The following is an 11,591-nucleotide window of genomic DNA, read 5'->3' as shown; positions in this document are numbered from 1 at the left end:
CCCGTAGGCTACATTGTACTGCATGCTTTGAAGTCAGGGGCGTAACGAAAATAAGGCACGGGTTTTTTCCCTTGACAATGAGAAAAAACCGTGGGTGATTTCATTTGTAATGATAATATATCTACCAGCTTCAGGGGTTTTTTCCCTTAATTGTTACTAGAACAAAGTCCCGTAGGCTCGATTGTACTCCATACTTTGCAATCAGGAGCATAACGAAAACATAGCATGGTTTTTTTTCTCGTGACATTGGGAAAAAACCTAGGTGATTTCATTTGTAATATAATATATTCTCCACTTTCTAATAATCAACAACTGTTCCTTCCTCGCATCTCGAGCGACTTGTTCCTCAGTGGGTGAGTGTGTTTTTTTCGTGTTTTCTGTAATTAATTAGTGTGTAGGTAAGTTCGTTTTGGATGATCAGCGTTGCATTAATCACACAAGGCAATCTCTTCTGTCCTTGATACCCTACGACTTTATCTTTCTAGTATTTTTCGACAGTAAGTAATCTTGAACATGGGACTTGACTAGTAGTTAGGACGCTGGACTTGTAAATACGGTTCCTCCTGCTACTCTCTGGATTTGTTCTCGGTCGCTCCGAGTCTAACACCTCGCGCTGTATAAATAGCCAGCTGGTCTGTCTCCTGCCAGTTGGGATTTTCTAGCGCTTTATGTTTATTTGAAACATAAATTGTTCATCATTTATTTAAAGAGACATGCTTTCTTGGATCTTCTGAAGCAAAACTTCACACTTCAACTTAGAAGCGTAACGGTCTGCTAAACAAACATTTGCCGCATAAAGCGTGATTGACTGGCTGATTCCTTTGCATCTTAACATGTCAACCGGTTCTAACTGCTTCCTCTTAAGGAAGTTTGTTTTCGCCCCTGATCTCCTTTGAAGCCGTCATATGATGTCGCATGTCAACCGGTTCCAACTGCTTCCTCTTAACAGTGCATGTCACTACTGACTGCCTGTCGCAATGAAACTTCATGTACTTCGATAGCCGAAAGATAACATTTTTATAACGGTCTAATAACAGCCATTTCTTTTATAGCGTTTATTTAATATTAATTTAATGACAATAACCACATGTCCATTATTTCTAGTGAAAATTCACCGTTCTTTGATTAATGCCCCGTATGCATTTTTTAAATAAAAATATTCAATACCTATAACGAGTACAAGCTAAGACTTTCAAGCACAAATATGTTTTTTTTTTCACTCAAAGGCGCCTGCAGTAAAGAAGTAGTTGTTGAGACCAATGCGTTAGTTTCCACCCTGATCTTCTTTGAAGCCGTCATATGGTGTCGCGCAGCGCTCCCCCGTGAAAGTTCTCTTCGGCGAGCATTGCATGACATCCGAGAGTGTTTGGGGTGAGCATGTTTTCAAGTCTTCATGATGTATTCAAACGTTTGATCCTCTTACTTAACAGAGCCTGTGAATAATGGCTACAAACGTTCACTATCAAGCTGTGATCTTCCTCTTTTGCTGCGTGATGCTGTCCGCTGGCTTACAAGTGGAAGTAAAAAGTTTGAAATATTGCGGTAAAACATTTCTCCTTTACTTAAAGAATTATTAGTTACTTTTTTGAGGGTATTCCTATTTTTTCTTATGTAAATCATTATCAATTGCCAGGGAATAATCTAGGATGTCAACTCTTTTTGTCCCTCTGAAGTCCAGGATAAATCCAGAGAGAAACTGGGTGCCGTTTGGAGACTATAGGGGCCAGGGGATGGTTTTCTTTATGGGCGTAGAGCTGTAGATCGACCAGCATGGCGTGCATTGAATACCATCGTTGTATTCCAGGTCCTCCAGATAAAACCTTAAAGTACAAGGTTTCTCCATGGCCGGTGATAACAGATGCTGATTCTGTAAATTTTACGGTTACGTTCACCCCTGGTAAGTCGTTGTGTTACTTTTTAAAAGAGCTCACTTAATCAACCCGAGTTGGAGAATAGTTGTCAGACATTACAGTTTGGCGGTAAAAACGTTTCAATGTCAGTGGTCAAACCTAACTTCAAATATTTTAGTGGAGAGAAGGCAATAAGAACGGAGTCGTTTTATTGTATTGTGGCTGGACATGAGAGGATAAAATTCTCTTTGGCTAGACCAAGTAGTCAAGATAATTGAAACTCTCCTTTATAGCGTGATCCCATCGCTTATTAATCTTCTCAGTTTTAGGTTTGTCTTGAACACGGACAATTTCAAAGAGTTTCTCATCAAATCTTTTCTATATTTCTCCTTACAGCGAGAGACATTTTCTCTTTGTCTCTCTTTGGCAACGTCACGAAAGATGGAAAAACCATCATCGAGCGGAATAAGGAGGTGAATTGCAGTTACGTGCCACACCACTGCAATTTCTCAGCAGACGGTGAGTATTCATCAGGAATACTTAATCAAGATACAATTTTCTGCCACATTATTAACGAAATTCAAAAGGTATTGCAGGAGTAATCTGCACCTATTCTGTATAAAATATTGTCTGATATTTTTCGTCACACGATTCAGGAGAAAAAAATATTCTTTTACTCGCCGAGACACTCAGTTACTCCTTCTGGTTTTCAGCTTTGGTAAACAGCATAACTTATTACAGAGAAGTTCTTCATCTTATGTATTTTGCATTACAGTTGTTATAAGTACGAAACTTATCAAATGTTCAAGTAAATCTCACAAAGATAAGCAAAGATGAAGAATTAAAACTTGTCCTTTTTATAAACATTTTATGCACTTTTAGTTGGTTACTTTTCTTACGTATTTTACTAGCCAAAACGAAGGAATGAATTTATGCGCGACATAACTGTCTCACCTCTCATTTCCTCCTAGAGACCTACACCTTGACCAAAACAGGCCTTCACATATACAATGTTTCCCCCATCTTTAAGGTATAGTACTTAATAGTTTTTTCCATATATATTGACTCCAGAGAGGAGAAACATTCTATTTACTTAATGTTTTTAACACATACTGTACTGGCATCTCGATGGCTAACCCATGATGCGCTCATCGTGAAATTATTGGAGTCTAATCCATGCATCCACCACATCTTCTCTCGTTCTGCTGCCTGTTTGTTTTTATAATTTGATATATCGACAATCAATTAACTGCTTCTTTTTGAAAATAGGGGAAATTTGAAGCCACACTCATACTGTTCAATCAGGAGCAGTTCTCCGTTTTCTGCGTCCAGTCGGTAGTGGTCGTGTCATGAGCCAATCACTGCTGACTCAGTGGACCAAGATTGTCAATATATGTTTTCAACATCGACATTTAGTTATAATTTCGTGTAGATTTTGTGTGGATATATTTAGAAGAGGTACAATCGTAACTCCAAGTTTAAGACGCATCTGTTGTTGTATAAACGTAATTCTAGAAACTTTGTCGTTCAACTGTTCTTTGTTTTTGTTTTCTTTTTCATTCTTCTGCTGCTTTTTGTCAAATGCGTCTTAAGGAATCGATTTCAACGGTTCTATAGCAGTGTACTTATTTTGTTTACTTTTTCTGGAAAAAAAGGAATTTTCAGTGAGACCTCTTCTCTTACCATTTTTTCAACGTACTAGGACTCTCTTAGGTCACTGCATTTATGCGTGTTTTTTATTTTTTTTTTAAAGTTGAAGCTATTTTTCAAAGTTTGTTAACTATTATGCGTGGAAAACTAAGGCCCCATCCGTGATATCCTTTAAATATATTGGTGAAGCGGAAGGTTCTATAGCCTGTGGCTTGCGTTTTCAAGGGGATATCTATACAACTCATATGCGTATACAAATAGAAATTGATGTGTAACTTTTGTATTTTGCTGAAATAAAGTGTTTGCGCAAATAAGAGTCAGTAGTCACTGCTTAGGTATAAACCGCCTCACCAGACAGGGTGCATGATGTTGAAGTCTTGCGATGTCATATGCTTTAAACCAAATATATACCTATGTAGATGGCTTCTCGAGCAGAGCATTAAGTGTCTCTTGAGTGTCTCTTGAGACTTGAGTGTCTCTGTAAGAGCGGTCCGGTCGATTTTGCTTGAGACACGGATTTCGCTCGTTTCTCGTGTGTTGTAAGACATTCATGTACCTATACTAAAACCACAATCAGTTTGATCGGATCTCTTTATTTTTCAGAGTTTTACGGAAATTAAATTTCACTCGAGCGAAGGCTTGTCGTGACACTTTTCAAGACTTTAATTTCATACAGCTTTGGAGGACAATTTACAAAAAATTAGGGAACTCAGCAAAAAACAAATACCCCAGCCATATATATTAACTCTATCTTATCTATCGAGGCGACTTTCGTAAACATCACGTGTCAATCAAGGAAACAGGAAGACTTGAATGACACCTTATCGGTTCGCCTCAATCACACACGCCAAAACCGATCAAATTCAAGGTAAATTTTTGAAAAAGTGAGACGTTCTTAACTGATCCAACTAACATAGCTAGGAAGAAGGTGCCATAGAAAAGGTAACTACAGAAAAAAACTTTGCGGCCCGACCTTTGCGAGAACTTTATAACTCCGTGAACTTACCTAATTTTCGGCAATCTCCAAGTTTGGCGGCCATTTTGAGGGACTTGTCAACATGAAGCGTAACCGATATAAATCAAGCAAGTAGATCTAAAACCGTCAGAAATACATACGAAAGCAATTCAAATGAACTTTACTTTCAATTCAAGCGGCAAAATTGAAATTGTTCGTTAAACTTACGATCCCTATGCGACCATTTCTTTCAACAATTCAAACACTACAACTAGTGTTCAAATTCCCCTCGTCGATTCCACCGCAAGAAATAACCTTTGCCACCCAAGCTTCGACTCGAATATGAAGTACGAATCAAGTAACATAACTGCTTCATCTTCGCGGCAATATCACGCTGGTATTTTGATTTTCCGATCGACAAGAACGGTGATCAGGAATCGATCGGTTTGTTTACCTCATAAACGTGACCGCTGACCAGCCGCTAAGTGAAAACAGCATAGCGCGGGGTGGGGTGGGTGGCGGGCTTATCGTCATAAGATATTCGAATACATGCTCAAAAAGCTCTAGGACTATCAGTCTAAACAGTGAAGGCATGCTTCGTGGTACAGAAAAATTTTATTTTATTCTCATAACTTTCTCCTTTAAAATTAGAACTGGTACTAATTAATAGAGTTATCAATATATTTTTAACCGGGTACCCATATAACCTTTTTGCTTGTCATCAGTGGTATAAAATAAGGTGTCTTTTCCACAAGAACCTTTTATTTATGCCCCATTGCACGGAATGAACACTATACTTAGAATGTTTGCTCTAAGTAATTTTTTCTGTTCCCAAGAATGTATGCAAAGTGATAGAGATTTGATTCATTCCGCTGACACGTTCTTTTAAATTATGGCGCGTGCAGGTTTTTTCTATCAAAAGTCGCGCATGCAACACACCGGAATTGAAAATTCGTCGTAAAATCGCACGAACCTTAGAATGAGTGTAGGCAAATTTGACTTCTGGCGAGATTAAGTGGACGGTTCAAAGGACTCCCTGAGATTTTTTCAGGACTATAACTGAGATTTGTTAATAACTATGATAATCGTCATCATTAGCGGACGGTGCTTTTTGCCTATTGTTGTCATCATTACCGTTATCAAGCCGGAAGAAGTATAAAGCCGGCATGTCGCCTTACCTAGCTACACAGAAAATTCTTCTCTCTTTTGCTCCCCTTGGATCCTGGAAACTGTTACTATAAGACGATCAACAAGAAAGCCTTCATAATTATTGTAACTTTTGATTAACAGAATGTAAGAAAAATCGGTGGGGAGAGTTTTTCGCGTATCTTATAATATGAACGATAGTTTTAAATATAACAAATAACACTTAATTCAATTTACCTTAGTTGTCTCGTGTTTAAAAGTGGCGTTTCTGGGGACCGTAGATTCTTCTCTGATTCTTCTTGTATCAGCCAAGACTCACTATCATCAACTTTTTTCTTGTGCTTCTTACGGCATGGGACACAGAGAGCTGAGGTAAGCGATTGCAAATTTCTCAATTAAAATAAAGCCCAGTAGCATCCATCAGGAATTAAAAACCGACATGCACTATTTATTTTAATTTTATTATTCTTAATCAAATAAGGGGTGTTTTAGTCTGCAAATTTAATCATACTGGTTAATGAGAATCATACAAACTGAGGAAAACTGACCGCAAATAATTGTGAACCGTACGCATGAGTAGGTATATTATATTATTGATTATCAACCACGCAACATTGTACATATTTCCATCTGTAATTAAAAGCACTTACACATAGATCTATTTTTTTCAACGTGATGTGTACTTAAATACCCTTCATCTAATAAAGAATTTCTTCTCTTTTCGAGCAGATATGTCACGTGACAAAAATAGATAACAGAAAATGTTACTGAAGACTACCTGATTCAACTGGAATAATAACTCCAAACAGCTTTTGAATGTCCGGAGACATATGCAAGGTAATTACATCTCTGCCTTGGATACGCTTCCTGACACCATCATGATCAGGATACTGACATGTTACCTTTGCACTTCTCCAAAACTTCCCCAGAGTGTGGCGATGCCTATGGTAAATCCACATTTTTTTGTTAATCCTCCTGAGCGAGGTGAAATAGACCAATCCTTGCCAAGATTAGCTCATTTTCACTTAAAAAGCCCCTTTAGACAGGTGGCAGTTTATCAAATGCTGTTTTACTTCGTCATTGCATTCAGACAGTCGTACCAAACCACTTAAGCCACACGATGAACCAAAGTTTTTTCCATCTTTGCTATTCAAAAAGCAGTCCTGAGACTTCTTAAAGATAGTGAGGTCACGCGTATCCTGTGAGCATGGAGAAGCCGCGAGACGCGAGACTCGTATCTCGCGTCTTTGCCGCTCCACGCTCTCAGAGTTGGGCAAAGACAAGACACGTTATTTCCGGTGCGATACAAGAGGTTCAATGGTTATCTCGATTATCTAAATACATTTATTTACGCAGTAAAGATTTGTTTTTAAATCTATGAACTGATGCTAGTCCTATTTGGAACGAAATGTATTTGAAATAAAAAAGAATACTGAAACAAAAGTTGTCTGCAACACGAAGCATGCCTTCGCATTAAGACTGAGAATCCTAATGTTTATCATGATTCTTTAATGCATATGGTCGAATGTTCCCTAAAATCTTCTGATAATCTGCCCGCACCCACCCCTCACCCCGCCCCTCGCCACTGAACCGTAATGTTTTCACTCAGCAGCTGGTCAGCGGTCACGTTTATGAGGTAAACAAACCGATCGATTCCTGATCACCGTTCTTGTCGATCGGAAAATCAAAATACCAGCGTGATATTGCCGCGAAGATGGAGCAGTTAAGTTATTTGATTCGTACTTCACATTCGAGTCGAAGCTTGGGTGGCACAGGTTATTTCTTGCGGTAGAATCGACGAGGGGAATTCAGAAAGTTGTAGTGTTTGAATTGTTTGAATAAATGGTCGCATGGGGATTGTAAGTTTAACGAACAATTTCAAATTTTGCCGCTTGAATTGAAAGTGAAGTTCATTTGAATTGCTTTCGTATGTACTTCTGAAGGTTTTAGATCTACCTGCTTGATTTTTATCGGTTACGCTTCATGTTGACAAGTCCCTCAAAATGGCCGCCAAACTTGGAGATTGCCGAAAATTAGGTAAGTTCACGGAGTTATAAAGTTCTCGCAAAGGTCGGGCCGCAAAGTTTTTTTCTGTAGTTACCTTTTCTATGGCACCTACTTCCTAGCTATGTTAGTTGGATCAGTTAAGAACGTCTCACTTTTTCAAAAATTTACCTTGAATTTGATCGGTTTTGGCGTGTGTGATTGAGGCGAACCGATAAGGTGTCATTCAAGTCTTCCTGTTTCCTTGATTGACTGATTGACACGTGATGTTTACGAAAGTCGCCTCGATAGATAAGATAGAGTTAATATATATGGCTGGGGTATTTGTTTTTTGCTGAGTTCCGTAGTTTTTTGTAAATTGTCCTCCAAAGCTGTATGAAATTAAAGTCTTGAAAAGTGTCACGACAAGCCTTCGCTCGAGTGAAATTTAATTTCCGTAAAACTCTGAAAAATAAAGAGATCCGATCAAACTGATTGTGGTTTTAGTATAGGTACATGAATGTCTTACAACACACGAGAAACGAGCGAAATCCGTGTCTCAAGCAAAATCGACCGGACCGCTCTTACAGAGACACTCTCTTAAATGGGCAATTAACAGACCATGGTTTTTTCCTTCGTAAACGAACAGTATATTTTCCAGAAAGGACTGGCTTTTAGGACTGCTGATCGTGTCTCGGAATTGAGCGATACATTCCCCAACGTAAAAATGAATTAGAAACATATTGCAAGAAGATTACGATAGGCGAGTGTCCTGTAGATCGCACATAACGTTTAGGCTAAGTTCCGCGCCCGAAAGCTCACTTATCTGGTGTTAAGTATAATAGGCTGAAAATGAAATGAGGATGGAACGAAAAAACAGCGTAAGAGACAGCGCATTCGGGTCACCTGATTATAATCTAAAGAACAGTAAATACTCGAGCTGTTGGTCTCCTTTTATGGATTGATTATCTTGATATGGTGGGAAGTATGCTATTTTTTTTCGAAACAGTTATTACTTGAGTTTCTCGGAAAAAAGAAAGAAAAAAGTTGATCATTAACAAGTGATTCATTATCCGAAGAAATACTTTCCTACAATATTCTTTTGTTTTGATATTTGAAGCTTTCTTCTACTTCTTATTTCATTGATTTTACTTCAAACACCTTACCACCAGCAAGAAAGTTTCATAAGTTTGAGTGATAATCGCAACTATAGTCTTCCCTTCCTCTAAAAAAGAACTCGCCGTCCAATTCTGATATGAAACCGTATCCCGAGGGAGGCATCAAGAACATCTACCACTGTTAGAAACAAGCACAAGTTAGAGACATGACACAATAGGATCTCAAAAGGGACGGATAACTAATTCGTGGAACAAACACACGAAGTTGATAGAATTTCTATCCCAGTTGTAATATGAAAGGAGAGGTTATTCCTTTGAAAGCACGCGTGAGACGAAGAGAAAATTGTATGCGGAATCGAACCTCGTCCAACCAAAAGCGAAGACGATGAGAGACTTTGAAAAGATAAACGCATTTTTCTTCGGAAAGCTAGAGGTTTAACTGAAGCAAAAACACCGTGACCAATACGCTTTTTCGGTCACTGTTTTACAATTTTGAAAAATCAAATTATAATGGTTATTTTTATTGATGATCACGATAGAATTTTCTAATAATACAGGTACACATGGAGAAGTTTGCATATATACAAGAATCTATCAAGACCTAGAGACTACAAGAGCTTGAAGATCCCGCCTTCAAAGTCCTTTGGTCCTACATTAGACCCCAAGATTACCAAGAGGGATTAACTGCGTCGTCACCACATGTATTTACCACCCACTTAGTTCTAACGACACTGAAATCTTGGAGTACTTGTCATGTTATGTTCAAATAAGGTCAAAAAAATGAGAAATCCTGCACTCAAGTGGGGAGAAACACGAGACGTAGTCGAGTGTTTCTCTCTACAATTCTTTTGCGCTGGAACCGCTTCCTGCATGCTTTACAACAGAACAGAGCACAGTTAAGGCTTCTCTATTTGTTAATTCAGGATCGCTCGGGTTTTGCTATAAAACTCAGATTAAAAATTATGATTAATTAACCTTGACTTAATGTATATCAACAAAGAAAAGAAGTTACTCATCGTTACTGTGAATTTGCAGTTTTTATCAAAATTTTAAAACATTACAGATCAGTCATTTTTTGCTGCCTCGAGGTCATTTACATATAGGATGCTCAAGTATATCATCATCGGTTTGGTCTACTTTATCAGATGCAGTAAAATCCAGCTGTAATGTGCTGTTCTGTCTTGTTCTATAATGTACCATGTTTGAACTTTCAGTAATGATTTGTCATATTCAGTATCTTTTGGTCTGGTTTGGTGTTAGTCTGAATCCAGGCCATGTAATTTACCTTAGATATAAGCTTTGTGGGACTCTTTAACCTTAAGTTACAGTGAATTATTGCACCGGCTTGATGCTACTCTGGCTTAAAGATTTAATGAGTGTAACCAGGAAGTTACAGTTCATAGACCCAACGTTTCGACACTCCTGTCTAGTGCCTTCATCAGGGGTGATCTAAACGCTGCAACAAGAGGTCCTTTTTTTATGGTCACTATTTAGCTGCCTTTTTTCTGACGAGGTGTAAATAGGCGTCAGGAAGTAAGCCACCATCATCGAGATTTAAAGGAGCGTGGGCGGAGTTAATATGCCGGGCTTCCAGATAAAGGCGCTGGTGATAACGCCGATTAGTGGTGATAATTTTAGATTATCCCACCCAACTGTATGGTTGGTTAGGCATGTGTGCTCCGATAAAGCTGAATTTTCTATTTTGCAAAAGAAGACCGATTTTTGATGCTCTTTCAAACATGTACCAAACTGACGTTTGGTCTGTCCGATGTACTCGTTATCACAGTCATTACAAGGAATAGAATAAGTTGCAATTTGTTTCATAATATTTACGTTTAGCTAAAAACCATAAAATGAGTGTCTGATCTCAATGGATAGAGTATCGCTCCCAAATATTTTATTTTTAGGAGGCTTTTACCAAGACGAAATGGGCCAAATTGACTGTAAGAACTGCTCCATTGGTACCTATGTTCCTGAGATTAACCACCCTGGAAAATCTGCGACTGATTGTCGTGCATGCCCTGTTTATCAAACAGGTACCCAATCTAACAAACCTGCTGGTTATCGTGCATGCGGTTGTCTTCCAAACTTCTTCCGCCTGAATCGATATGTCAGTCAGATACAGAAATCTTGGCGCCAAAGTACTTTTGGAAGTTTAACAGCTCTAAATAAATGGACCATTACAAAACTTTTGTTCTCAACATTCAAACCTCCAATGCTGAATTGAACCGTGACTTTTCCATTCACCGCGCTTTGTTACCAACACCCTATCAAATGCCCCTTTACAGATTCGTGTAATAGTGGTATTGAATCATCGTGAACAGAAGGATGCGAGGGTACCCTCTGCGCAACTTGCACCTAAAATCACTTTCTCCGTTTTAACAGATGCCTAGAGTGTCCTGGTATGTTGGTAAGAGTAACTTCATGTGTTTTGGCTATCGTGGTATTTATTTTTCTGTTTTTACTTATATTCTGGGGCGACTCAAACGCTGCAAATGGCGAACGTGGAGTGTTCAGTTGCCTGTAGTTCTTTTGTCTATGGAAAAATACCTGAAGTTTGTCGAGGGGAACAATTCGCACCATTGAGCCAGTGAGCCATTAACCCAGTGTTTCGACTGGATCCATTTATGCAATTTTGTCTTTCTATCTCTATCAATATCTCAGTAATTTTGTTGATATTGATGTACTTATTACTTGAGAGACACATTTGAAGAAGTTTTGCTACCGAAACATATTTCTATTTCTTCTGCTGTCTTACCCAATAACGTGCAAGAAAATTATCATTGTCATTCTACCCCTGCCAGAAGTCTGCGATGTGTGTGATTCACCAAAGGTGGCAGTGACTGCATTGCTCTCCTGAAAGCTGATTATTCCATTTCCTGCCTCAGC

General features: G+C 38.6%; 1 protein-coding gene across 3 annotated transcripts; it reads left to right on the top strand.

Moving 5' to 3' along the window:
* The first annotated feature begins 151 nt into the window (after positions 1-151).
* LOC149047623 (uncharacterized) lies at positions 152-3,811 on the top strand. 3 transcript variants are annotated; one of them, XM_089204001.1, is made up of 6 exons: positions 152-353; positions 1,431-1,542; positions 1,805-1,897; positions 2,247-2,369; positions 2,822-2,880; positions 3,120-3,811. In XM_089204001.1, the coding sequence occupies exons 2-6, from the start codon at positions 1,443-1,445 to the stop codon at positions 3,201-3,203; spliced, it is 459 nt and encodes a 152-aa protein (XP_089060127.1). In that variant the 5' UTR covers positions 152-353; positions 1,431-1,442; the 3' UTR covers positions 3,204-3,811. The 3 variants fall into 3 exon arrangements, with proteins under 3 accessions (XP_089060127.1, XP_089060129.1, XP_089060128.1); XM_089204003.1 differs by lacking the exon at positions 1,431-1,542 and adding an exon at positions 1,227-1,371 and having other exon boundaries at positions 191-353; XM_089204002.1 differs by having other exon boundaries at positions 311-353; positions 1,227-1,542.
* Positions 3,812-11,591: the final 7,780 nt, after the last annotated feature.

Source organism: Pocillopora damicornis, chromosome 4 (assembly GCF_964200805.1).
Source record: "Pocillopora damicornis chromosome 4, jaPocDami1.2, whole genome shotgun sequence".
Classification (NCBI taxonomy): domain Eukaryota; kingdom Metazoa; phylum Cnidaria; class Anthozoa; order Scleractinia; family Pocilloporidae; genus Pocillopora; species Pocillopora damicornis.
Note: the sequence above shows the minus strand (reverse complement) of the source record. Positions and strands in the feature narration are given on the sequence as shown.

Bases quoted from the DNA above. Each gene is read 5' to 3' on its own strand.
- LOC149047623 (XM_089204001.1), top strand. From the start codon at position 1,443: ATGGCTACAAACGTTCACTATCAAGCTGTGATCTTCCTCTTTTGCTGC. The intron at 1,898-2,246 runs GTAAGTCGTTGT...TTCTCCTTACAG, and splicing joins TACGGTTACGTTCACCCCTG to CGAGAGACATTTTCTCTTTG. The intron at 2,881-3,119 runs GTATAGTACTTA...TTTTGAAAATAG, and splicing joins ATGTTTCCCCCATCTTTAAG to GGGAAATTTGAAGCCACACT.